The sequence below is a fragment of the Betta splendens genome, chromosome 5 (genome assembly GCF_900634795.4).
Source record: "Betta splendens chromosome 5, fBetSpl5.4, whole genome shotgun sequence".
NCBI classification, from domain to species: domain Eukaryota; kingdom Metazoa; phylum Chordata; class Actinopteri; order Anabantiformes; family Osphronemidae; genus Betta; species Betta splendens.
In genome coordinates this window covers 2342472-2353214 of record NC_040885.2, presented here as the reverse complement: position 1 = coordinate 2353214, position 10743 = coordinate 2342472, and the positions used below count along the sequence as shown (strand labels likewise).

Below are 10743 nucleotides of genomic sequence, written 5' to 3'. Positions count from 1 at the left end.
AAGAGTCTGGAACTGTGACAAGGGTTCAACAGCCAGATGTGCAGACCGGAAGTATCCAGTGTTAACGTCACCTGTACAGATAAACGCTGAGAATTATAGGACAATTAAGAAGAAACTGCCTGAGAAGTTTCTTCTTAATTGTCCTACAGTATAATTGCACACACGTTTGTCAAATGTCATGTTATATTACATTAGTGCAATTCAGATACGAATGATCAGCTTCTGATCAGCCCATTCGTTATGGCTGATAACATCCGAAGCGGGTGGAGCATTCATGTCTCTTTTGCTAGCAGATGCTAGCATTATGTGAGGCTGGTCCAGTGCCTTATGATCATAGTATTGGCCAAACCAGGGTCCACAGCATTAGCGGTTACACCCAGACCAAGAGGGAAAGGATTGAATGTGTGATTTTTAAGCGTTTTCAGAGTGAATGAACTAGATTTTAAAAAATGCATGACTGATTATAGCTCAAAGGCACCAAATTATAATTTAAATGTATTAAATGTATTGTATGGTGCGGTGGGTAGCACCGTCGCCTCACAGCAAGAAGGTGCTGGGTTTGATTCCCGGAGGCGGGAGTTTGCACGTTCTCCCCGTGCTTGCGTGGGTTCTCTCAGCAGTTTGCGTGGGTTCTCTCCGGGTTCTCCGGCTTCCTCCCACAGTCCAAAGGCGTGCATTAGGTTGATGATTGATTGGACTCTCTCCATTGCCCGTGAGTGTGTGTGTGCGTGGTTGTCTGTCTCCGTGTTATATGTGATGGACTGGCGACCCGTCCAGGGTGTACCCTGCCTCTCGCCCATAGCCATAACCCCCGTGACCCCGCATTAGGGAATAAGTGGCTTAGAAAATGGATGGATGGATGTATCAACAGACATTGGTTATATACTGTTTATACTTTTAAACAGGCTTATCTACAAGTATGACGTGTCCGTTTGGGATCTGTGCCTGTCTCTCAGCGTAAACCGCTCAAAATAAACCAATAATACAAAGTTATAGTGGTCTCAGTGAGGCTGAGATTCATGCTTCTAGTGTTAGACATACTGCAATAACGGACAAATATGTTAGTTACTGGTTGTTTTAAATGGAAAAAGTATGACTGACGATGGTAACGGGTGTGTGTGTCTATAAACACACACAGCTGAAGGGTCAGTTCACAATAGAGTTTTCTCAGGGCACTTTACAAGGTCAAGACATTACACGGCTAAACAAATCCCACATAGAGCTTTTAACTGTAGCCAGAAGTGGTGACATTTCTACAGTAACTCACCGTCCAGCTTCACAGCAAAAGGATGTGGGTTTGATTCCCGCGTGGCCCAGGTGCTTTTCTCTGAGGAGTTTGCATGTTCTTCTCATATCACTGTGTTTCCTCCCACAGTCCAGAGACATGCAGTCAGTTCACTGACTCTAGTTGTAGTTAGGTAGGTTTGGAGACCTGTCCTGCGTAAACGCTGCCTCTCATCCAGAGACACACATAGAAAGACACATGATTAACTTACACAGTCGAGCAGAACCACAGTCTGAGGACAAATGACAGTGGGGATTGGCTCCAGGAGCTGAGGATGATTGTGCAGTAGCTGCATTAAGCCTGTGACCCACTGGCATCTCCAAACCTAACTTTGTCTGCTTGTGATGCTTTTCCAGGCTTTGACCGTAACGTTCACTGCAGTTTCACTTTTTTTTACTATCTTTAGCAATTTACGGCTCATCAGTCTTTACTTTATACTTGTCCACAAACTCTGCACTTGTTTGTTTGACGACTATTACCTTCTAAGTTCTGCATCAGATTTAGATGTAAATATCTGGATATATGATAAAAAGACATGACCTGGTAATTATAATTTGGCTTAATTATTAATTAATGGGAATTATTGAAGTGAATTGGATCAAAGAATCTGCCTGTTTCGGTCTGCCTGCAGTTCTGACATTCTGCCTGTGCAACAGAACACCTGTTCACCCCTGACTCAAAATAAAAAAAATACAAAATATCACTATTAAGCACAAGGAAACTCCAGCTGGAGGTCGAAGGTCAACCTCTGGGTTGTGTCTGAGGGTCTGAGCTGTTATAGGTCAGTGAGTCAGCGCCACATGGTGGTCGTTGGATCCACTGTCAGAGGAGGAAGCTGGAGCAACTCAGTGACCTGTGGGTCTGTTGGGAACGTCTGACTGAACTCTACGTCAGAGGGATTTCAACTCCCACCTCCCATGGAGGAGGACTATCAGTCGTCCTCAAAGAGATTCTGGCAAACTGTTTGGTTTGAGGATCTCTTCAATCCCACCGACAGACAAAAGGAGGCAGAGACTCAGGTGGACTACGCTGAAAAAATTGTCATTTGGTTCATGCTATATAAAATTACTCCACATTTACTCCAGACAAGTCAAAAACATGACAACCCATGGTTTTTCAGGAATTACCATTGCTACAAAGTGTAATGTTTAGTTAGTTCAAAGTTAAAAGTATGATTAACACAAATATAAAAATATGTTGCACCTTTACTCTGTATTTACTTTATTAAACATCATTCTCCATAATTAAATACCTTGAAGATGAACACATTGTTTTCCTGCAGTCCTTTACCACAGTGCTTGATGTCGATGCATCAAGCAACAGCTCTGTGGACTTTAAGCAGTAAAGATATCAGGAGAGGAAAAATGTCAATTTTACTCTCTCCAATGTAGAAACTTACATTAAAGAATGATTTGTTTGTTGCAGTGTGTGAAGTGTGAGTGTGAAGCGGATGGGGTGACAATGAGCTCCTCCCAATCTGAGGCCATCGTCTCCACAGGAAAAAGGGTGGCTGTTTTTTGTTAGGGAAGCGCTCCTGCCCCATGTGGACGGGTTGAGCTTCTTTTGGTCTTGTTCACGAGTGAGAGAATGAGCGCATCACCGACTGTTGTGGTGGAGAAGGAGCTGACGCTCTCAATTCACCTGTGGATCCACGCTCGTTCTCTCACCCATGGTGATGACCTTTGACCCATGACCAGACAAACAGGCCGCAGCTTCTCCACAAGGGAGGAGCGTTGGGCTTAGGCTTAGAGTTTGGGTTCTCTGACGGCCATTTCCAGGTCAGGTGATCCAGACCAGAGCCGCGGGCGCAAGGAGGCCCTGGGGAAGATGGGGACGGACTATGTCTGGACTGCTCCTGGGAACGCCCTGGGATCCCCCCGGTGAGCTGGAGGTGGCCAGCGAGTGGGACTGGGGTCAGGGCCATGGTGATTGATTGGAAAACTCGAACAATACAAGAGACGGTCAGGTGAGCGACACCGCAACAGAGGTCAAATGTAGGGGGCGAGGTGGGGGCTGATGCTGCTGCTCCACCTCTACTTAAAAAAAAAAAAATTTAATTTAAACTATCTCTATTAATATGATAATGACATGGGGGCATTAGAATTAATGAGGTCAAGCACAAATGATTGCTGGGATAGACTCCAGCAGCCGCATCCCTTACAGGGGGAAAGCTGTTGAAGATGAGGGCGCTCCTCCCTCCTTCCAGTCAACATCTGTCCTTCTAGTCAACCTCCCTCCTTTTGTCCACCTCCCTCATTATAGCCAATCTCCCTCCCTCCCTGTCACCCTTCAAGTCAAGCCCCCTCTCTTCTTTTAGTCAAGCTCTCTGCTTCGCTCTCTCTCCAACCTCCCTCCTTGTAGTCAAACTCTCTTCCTCCCTCTCACCCTCCAAGCTCCATCTGTCCCTCCCTCTCTCCAACCTCCCCCTTTTTAGTCAAGCTCTCTTCTTCCCTCCGTCTCTCCCTCCAAGCTCCCTCAATCGCTCTCAGTCTCCTTTTGTCTCTCCAAGCTCCCTCCCTTTCCCTCTCACCCTCCCTCCTTTTCCTTTTGCCCGCTCTCCTTCTCCTTAGTTTGCTCCCTTTCCCTCTCTCTCCAAGCTCCCTCTCTCCCTCATTCTCTTGCTCCCTCTCCCTCGCTCCTTCTCTCTCTCTCCAAGCTCCCTCCCTTTCCTGATCTCGTTCTCTCTCTGTCTTTTCCCCCTTTGCCTTCCTTAGGAAAATTAAGTGTCGCTGGTCCTGAAATACCAGAGCTGATGGAGAGTAAGGTCAGAGTCCTGATGACAGGTGCAGCTGTGGAGGCTGGAGAACGTCATACAGGGTTTCCTTGACGACAGAGACCAGATGACAGCCATAGGTCCTGGAGAGATGTTATCCCCTGTGTTTCCAGAGTCTCTCTGCAGAAAGTCATTGTGTGAGCAGTAATTTACCTGAGTAATAGTAGTGACATAAAGCCATGAAAGATTAAACTGACAATGTAGAGACGTATGTTAACAATGCATCTGTTCCTGATGGTTTTTCTTGCAGCCTGCACCTCTTCAATCCCTCCAGTCTTCAGTGGAGACAAAGAGGAGGAAGTGACTGGGTCACTGCTTCCCATGGGCTGCTGGGTTTGGAAGCTCTTCAACTCAAGACGGTCAAGGCGAGACGTCAAGAATCAGTTTCATAGATATTGTAAAAACATCTGATACAAGCTTTAATAAAGCAATTTGATGTTAAACACATACTTTTCTTTGTATTAGTCCATGTTTACGTTCCACTGAGATTGTGACTATGTTGGAAAAATGGTAAAAATGCTTGTACTTAGGATGTAACAACTGTATGAACTATTAAATCAGAATAGATCAGAATAGTTTAGTAGCACTAATAAGGATGTATATTTTGATCATACCAAAAAAGGACTCACGAGGAATAAAATGAAATATTCAGTTTTGATCTGGTGCAGAAATCAAACGGCCAAAACGTACGCGGGACAGGGACCCCGACTGACCCGCAACCCTCTAAGTTGGTAGAGATACAGTCTGGGTCCAAAACACTAAGGCTGTCGCGCGAGAATCTCGCGTGAATTTACTAGTCAGCGTGAACTCTTAAACCCCGCCTTGGGAGCCTGACGAAGCCTCACGCTATTGGACAGCACACGCACGTTGTCGGAAACGCTTCCTGCAACTGTTCAAGGCAGGAGAGGGAAGGATATTAGGAAGCTATAAGTACGTTGTAAGTTGATAAAACATCATTTGTAAGTTGCGAGTCAGTGTTGTCTGATATGTTGGGTACATAGAGTATAGCTTGTCGGTGTTGCTCCTGTGCTGGTTATGTATAAAGCATCACGACGGAGGCACGCGGACCGCTAATGCTCGATTTGCATCATGCATTTAGCTCGTTGAAACAGACCAACAGAAGCACATAAAGACGCTTTGTTTGTACAGATGTGGAATAGAATACTGAGTCCACGTGTGATCGGCAGAGCAAGGTTCCACTGGCGACAGATCCACACTATGCAGCTAAAGACCAGCGAGTTTCAGTGTCTGCTCACCGACGGGCTGAAAGGACTAGCAGGTGAGGACGGACCCTTTTCTGTTCTGATAATAAGGTTTTTTTATGGTATTTACACTAGATTTGTATTGCATCAATAACCTTTCTTCAATACAACTCGTACATCACAACTTCATCCTCTTTGTTGACTTTACTATCAAATCGTCATCCTTGACGTTCTCTCTCCAGATGGAACCCGGTCAGCGAGACTTCTCGTGTCCCAGCGCTTTAAAAAAGGTTGTGTAACTCCGCGTTTGACCTTTTCCAGAGCTGTTTGAAAAGAACCAATACGAACTGCGGATAGCTGGTGGTGCTGTCCGTGACCTCCTGTCCGGTAAGCGGCCTGAAGATGTCGACTTTGCCACCACAGCCACTCCAGAAGAGATGAAGCTCATGTTCCAAAACGCAGGCATCAGGATGATCAATAACAAAGGAGAGAAGCACGGGACAATCACAGCGAGGGTACCATGCTTCTTTCACATTCTGTGAATCTGATGTGAATGAATCTTGCTGTGCTTCTACTCATCTTTGTTGTATTTATTGTTATTGTTTTAGCTACACAATGAGAACTTTGAGGTGACCACATTGAGGGTGGATGTTGAGACAGATGGACGTCATGCTGATGTAAAGTTCACCACTGACTGGCAGAAGGATGCTGAGAGGAGAGACCTCACTATTAACTCCATGTTTTTAGGTGTGTGTGTATTTCTACTCTACTGAATAAAAAATGTGGTTTAACAGTAAGAATGGCATGATGTGATGCCTTTTCTGTCACAGGTCTTGATGGCACATTATATGACTATTTCAAAGGATATGACGATCTGCAGAACCGCAAAGTTCGGTTTGTTGGCAGTGCTGAACAAAGAATCCAAGAGGACTACCTGAGAATATTGCGATATTTCAGGTCCTCTTTCAAACCCTCACTTAATTGTTGTGTTAAAGTGATGGCTAAAAGAATCCTTGCTAGTTCAAAGATGCATAAAAAGGAGTCACTTCAGCGACCTGAATTGTGTGGTTTCACCCCAGGTTTTATGGCAGAGTGGCTGTGGAGCCTGATGACCACGATCCTGAGACACTGGCTGCCATCAGGGAAAACGGTCATGGACTCGCATCAATATCAGGGGAGCGGATTTGGGTGGAATTAAAGAAGATGGTGATTGGTAATCATGCTGCTCATCTGTTGGAGCTGATGTATACTCTGGAACTGGCCCAGTACATAGGTGAGGTTGAACTCACTGGAACTGTTATGTTTATACTAAATATAAATGTACTTTCACAAATTTTGCTTGACACATCTATTTGTTTCTGAAGCCATTTTCAGCTCTGTTCCTCCTCTGGTTCTCCTCAGGTTTACCACCAGATGGCATGGTTGAGGAGATGAAGCGAGTGTGGCAGAATGCTAAAGACCACTCTCCCAAGCCCATGACAATCCTGGCTGCTCTGTTCCACAGTTCAGAAGAGGTGGAAAAGATGGACCTTCGCCTGAAGGTGTCCAAGGAGGAAAAGAGCCTGGCTCTTTTTTTGGTTAAATACAGACAGGAGCTCCGTAAGAGTGAGGACGAGCCAAACAGCCTCAAAACCTTCACTGACTTTATCATTGACGTAAGTACCCGCCTCATCCACTCAGTGCACAAAGCAATCAGATTTTCAAATGAGATTCACCTCAGAATAATGTTTTTTTCAGAGTCGTGAACTGGACACTCAGAGTAAACTGTGTGAGCTGCTGAAGTATCAAGGTGAGCAGAAGCTACTGGCACAGCTCCTGAAATGGTCCATCCCTCGATTCCCAGTCAGTGGCCACGATCTGAGGAGGCTGGGCATCACATCAGGCAAAGAGATAGGTGCCACCTTACAGAAGCTGCGCGACATCTGGAAGAAAAGCCATTATCAGATGGACAAAGATGAACTCCTCAGCTGTGTGAAAGCCTAAAGGACCACAAAATAACGGCTGCGTCTCAGGCGGCAATGCTTGAGCTCAACGGTTTTGATTGAGCGAGTGAATATTGTAGAGAAGGGTCACTGTGGGAGTTCAGGCATGCATTACAAGGGATGAATGCAGTTTCTTTCTAAATTACCCCGGGGACAGTTTTGTTCTGTGAATCTGAGGAGATCACACATGATATGCTCTCGCTACCAACAGCTGCCACCTCATGGCAGTATGTGTGCAGTAGCAACTAGTTTCAGCAGATGTTGATTTCAGAGACCTGCTACATATTCCAGTTGTTCAGACACACAAATAATACTTAATAAGATTAAGTTGCAGTGCATGGGAAAATATATTGAAGTACTACATTCACTATTTATTTTTGTTAGTTACTAAAGATGATTGCGTATTCATTATTTTTCCTTCAGATTAGGTTATTTATAATTTAGTAAACAGGTGCATTTAAAAAGCTGATTTTAGTTTGTAGTGTGTTCCCACTGCAGAACCCATACAACAACTTGGTAATGTCAACACATATACAATAAGTGTTGTGCATTTTTTTGCCTACCATTTATTTACTTGTATTTGTAAAATAAAAGATGGTCTTGACAACCTGAAGACCAGCTCCTCGTGTAACACAAGTGGTTCCATGTTTTATTTTCAATAACTATGCACAAGGTTAGAAAACAGCCACGACTTTGGTCTTGTTTAAAGCCTGAGAGTTTATCTATAATTTTCCTTTTGCATTTAAATAGCTTCACAGTTTTTTTTTATTTCTTTGTTTTTTGTGATTTGTTGAACATTTGTGTAACTGACACAGGAGTACATATATTGTGTGCTCCACTAGTGGAGTGCCGTTGCTCCTCCCTCTGGCTGAGATGCGCTATAAAGCGCCTCACTGCCTCTTGTGCTTGGAGATTCAACTTTTGTTACTAGAATTTCAACCGGATCAGTTGCCATTGACCCTGTCTTAAGTTAATCGCTGTTCTTTTTCCGTTTCGTCCGCCCTCATCTGAAATGCCGATGAAACGCCGCTCAGCTGCCGGGCTGTAGAGACATGGCTCGGATCAGCGTAAATACCAGCAACCTCACCGTGGATAGTGCGCTCTTTGGGGATGTGCCGCGGGACGAGCGCTTGGCTCGGATGGAAATCACGCTGCTGTCCATCATCTTTGTCACCGCAGGGATCCTAAACTTTGGTCTCTTGTTGGCGCTGTGGAAACGGAGGAAGCATCTGTCCAGGATGCGCGTCTTCGTTTTCCACCTGTGCGTCGCCGATCTGGTGGTGACGTTCTTCCAGGTTTGTCCCCAGCTGATGTGGGATATCACAGACAGGTTCATCGGCCCAGATATACTGTGTCGCGCAGTGAAGTATTTACAAGTGGTCGGGATGTTTGCCAGCACTTATATGATAGTAGTGATGACACTAGACCGATATCAAGCCATTTGTAACCCAATGGTGACGTTCCAGAGGCGCAGAGCGCGCTGGAACGGCCCCGTGTGCGCCGCCTGGTGCGTCTCCCTCGTCGGCAGCCTCCCCCAGGCTTTCATCTTCTCCAGGGTCGAGGTCGCCCCCGGGGTGTACGACTGCTGGGCGCAGTTCATCAAACCGTGGGGCACGAGAGCCTACGTGACGTGGACCACCCTGGTGATCTTCGTCCTCCCCACGGTCGTGATAATCGCGTGCCAGGTGCGCATCTGCCGCGCCGTGCAGACCAACTTCCAGATGAAGACGCATCACGGTGGGGACGGCGTGGGTCGGACGCTGTCCTCCAGGGCGAGCAGCGTGGCGGGGGTGTCCAAGGCGCGGGTGAAAACCGTCAAGATGACGGTGGTCATTGTACTGGCGTACATCATCTGCTGGACGCCTTTCTTCACCGTGCAGCTGTGGTCCGTGTGGGACTCCGAGGCGCCCACTCAGAGTAAGACGCTCCACGGAAAGATCATCTGTATTACAACCTACTAATAACTGAATTCAAACCCAACATCATCTACAAAGTAACTTCCCACATTTATCGTAAACAGAAAGCACTCTAGTAAAACTTAAGTTAGAATTAGGAATGTGCATGTCTGCCCATTAATATGTTGGCAATAAAAATAGCAGTTTAAACACAGTAATAATTGTGCAAGTAAAATTTACTGTCTCAGGAAGAGCTGCTGTCTCAGTTTGAAGCCCCTACGGCCCCATGGATGATGGTGATCAAATGCTCTCTCTCTTTTCAGCCGTCACCTTCACCATCTTGATGCTGCTGGCCAGTTTGAACAGCTGCGTGAATCCCTGCATCTACCTGCTTTTCAACAAGAAGCTGCCCAGAAGGCTGGTGGCGCTGATGTGCATGAGTCACCCTGATGTGAAGGAGTGCGTGCAGGAGGAGCCCACCACGACCAGCTCCCTGTACATTAGCCTCAAGAGCCTGTCAGAGAGCAGATGAAAGCCTCCTCGGAACCCTTCTTTTTTTTACTTACTGAGCCTGTTGATCAAGGTACAAGGAATTAGATTTACAATTATTGTATTCATTCTACAGTACAAAGTACAAGGTAATCGCGTTCAGTGTAGCGACAGTACGTTGTAGAAATGAGCTTTTGCTTTGAAAATCTCCCTGAGCTCCTAAAAGAAGATTGTTCTGCTGCTCACGTACATCAACAGCTGCTGCGCTTTGCTTTTACATTTTGAAAACTACCCTGTAGAGAACATTCAGTTCCCTTTGTCCGTCATGTGACACTACCCTGGCATGTCACAGCAGTCCTCGACAATTATGACACTAACTGACAATTGGCCTTTGAATACGTTAATCAAGACTTGTGCTTCTAACCAGGCAGGGACATGAAATTCACTCTGCTTGATTTGTAAATTGTTGAACAATTGTAATTATGAATGATTGTAATTTCATAAGCCCTGATGTATCTGACTAACATTGAGGGGATGATATGTGACCTTCAGATGAACCGAACAGCTTAGTGTCTGCACCGGATACCAGCAACAATTTAACAGAACAATTTAATGTACTGTAAGGTTAGTTTTTGGTTAGGTTTGCTCAGAATCCAGTCTCTGTGTGAGCAATAAGAACAACCGATCAACTATCAGATGACACCAGACCATCAGTAGTCAGTACTTTGACATACGCAGAGGGAAGATGAATGCCTTTTATAGTCACACATTTGTGCTGTATTTCACAAACTAGAACCACGAAACCTAATTTAAAAATTTGAGACGTGGTTACTAACACATGCATTATTGATTGAGCTGGTGAAATGTTGTGTTTGTGGCACGTTGTGGGCTGAGCAGTGGTCACTCTGAGCATCTGACACAGTTACTATTACATCGGTAAACACTACACCAGCACAAGACACTTGGTTCCCGACTGTGAATGAATTCATGCTCAGACCTGTTGTGGTCTGGTCGTTCTCTCCATCTGCTTTACATTTAAATATGTAGTAGCTGCTATGTATTCACATGTCCTTTGAATGCAACATGCATATGCGTCATCTGTATGTGATATGCATAT

General features: G+C 45.4%; 2 protein-coding genes and 1 long non-coding RNA gene across 5 annotated transcripts; all 3 read left to right on the top strand.

Annotated features, from left to right (window-relative positions):
- The first annotated feature begins 3001 nt into the window (after window positions 1-3001).
- On the top strand, window positions 3002-4593 carry LOC129604098 (uncharacterized). The gene is made up of 3 exons (XR_008694713.1): window positions 3002-3251; window positions 4000-4195; window positions 4309-4593. It is a non-coding gene; the product is annotated as an uncharacterized LOC129604098 (long non-coding RNA).
- Window positions 4594-4840: 247 nt separating this feature from the next.
- Window positions 4841-7855, top strand: trnt1 (tRNA nucleotidyl transferase, CCA-adding, 1). 3 transcript variants are annotated; one of them, XM_029151671.2, is made up of 8 exons: window positions 4841-4988; window positions 5208-5337; window positions 5582-5775; window positions 5869-6007; window positions 6091-6217; window positions 6340-6533; window positions 6662-6915; window positions 6998-7855. In XM_029151671.2, exons 2-8 carry the CDS (start codon window positions 5208-5210, stop codon window positions 7241-7243), a joined length of 1284 nt encoding a protein of 427 aa, XP_029007504.1. In that variant the 5' UTR covers window positions 4841-4988; the 3' UTR covers window positions 7244-7855. The 3 variants fall into 3 exon arrangements, with proteins under 3 accessions (XP_029007504.1, XP_029007503.1, XP_055364880.1); XM_029151670.3 differs by having other exon boundaries at window positions 4874-4995; XM_055508905.1 differs by lacking the exon at window positions 4841-4988 and having other exon boundaries at window positions 5199-5337; window positions 5503-5775.
- Window positions 7856-8018: 163 nt separating this feature from the next.
- avpr2b.1 (arginine vasopressin receptor 2b, tandem duplicate, 1) lies at window positions 8019-10209 on the top strand. The gene is made up of 2 exons (XM_029151672.3): window positions 8019-9159; window positions 9461-10209. The coding sequence occupies exons 1-2, from the start codon at window positions 8295-8297 to the stop codon at window positions 9667-9669; spliced, it is 1074 nt and encodes a 357-aa protein (XP_029007505.1). The 5' UTR covers window positions 8019-8294; the 3' UTR covers window positions 9670-10209.
- Window positions 10210-10743: the final 534 nt, after the last annotated feature.

What these genes read in the sequence shown, in the direction of transcription:
- avpr2b.1 (XM_029151672.3), top strand. Translation starts at nt 8,295, where the DNA reads ATGGCTCGGATCAGCGTAAATACCAGCAACCTCACCGTGGATAGTGCG. An exon ending in CTCCGAGGCGCCCACTCAGA is followed by an intron (nt 9,160 to 9,460) that starts GTAAGACGCTCC and finishes CTCTCTTTTCAG; the next exon opens with CCGTCACCTTCACCATCTTG.
- trnt1 (XM_029151671.2), top strand. Translation starts at nt 5,208, where the DNA reads ATGTGGAATAGAATACTGAGTCCACGTGTGATCGGCAGAGCAAGGTTC. An exon ending in AGAATATTGCGATATTTCAG is followed by an intron (nt 6,218 to 6,339) that starts GTCCTCTTTCAA and finishes GTTTCACCCCAG; the next exon opens with GTTTTATGGCAGAGTGGCTG. An exon ending in TCACTGACTTTATCATTGAC is followed by an intron (nt 6,916 to 6,997) that starts GTAAGTACCCGC and finishes TGTTTTTTTCAG; the next exon opens with AGTCGTGAACTGGACACTCA.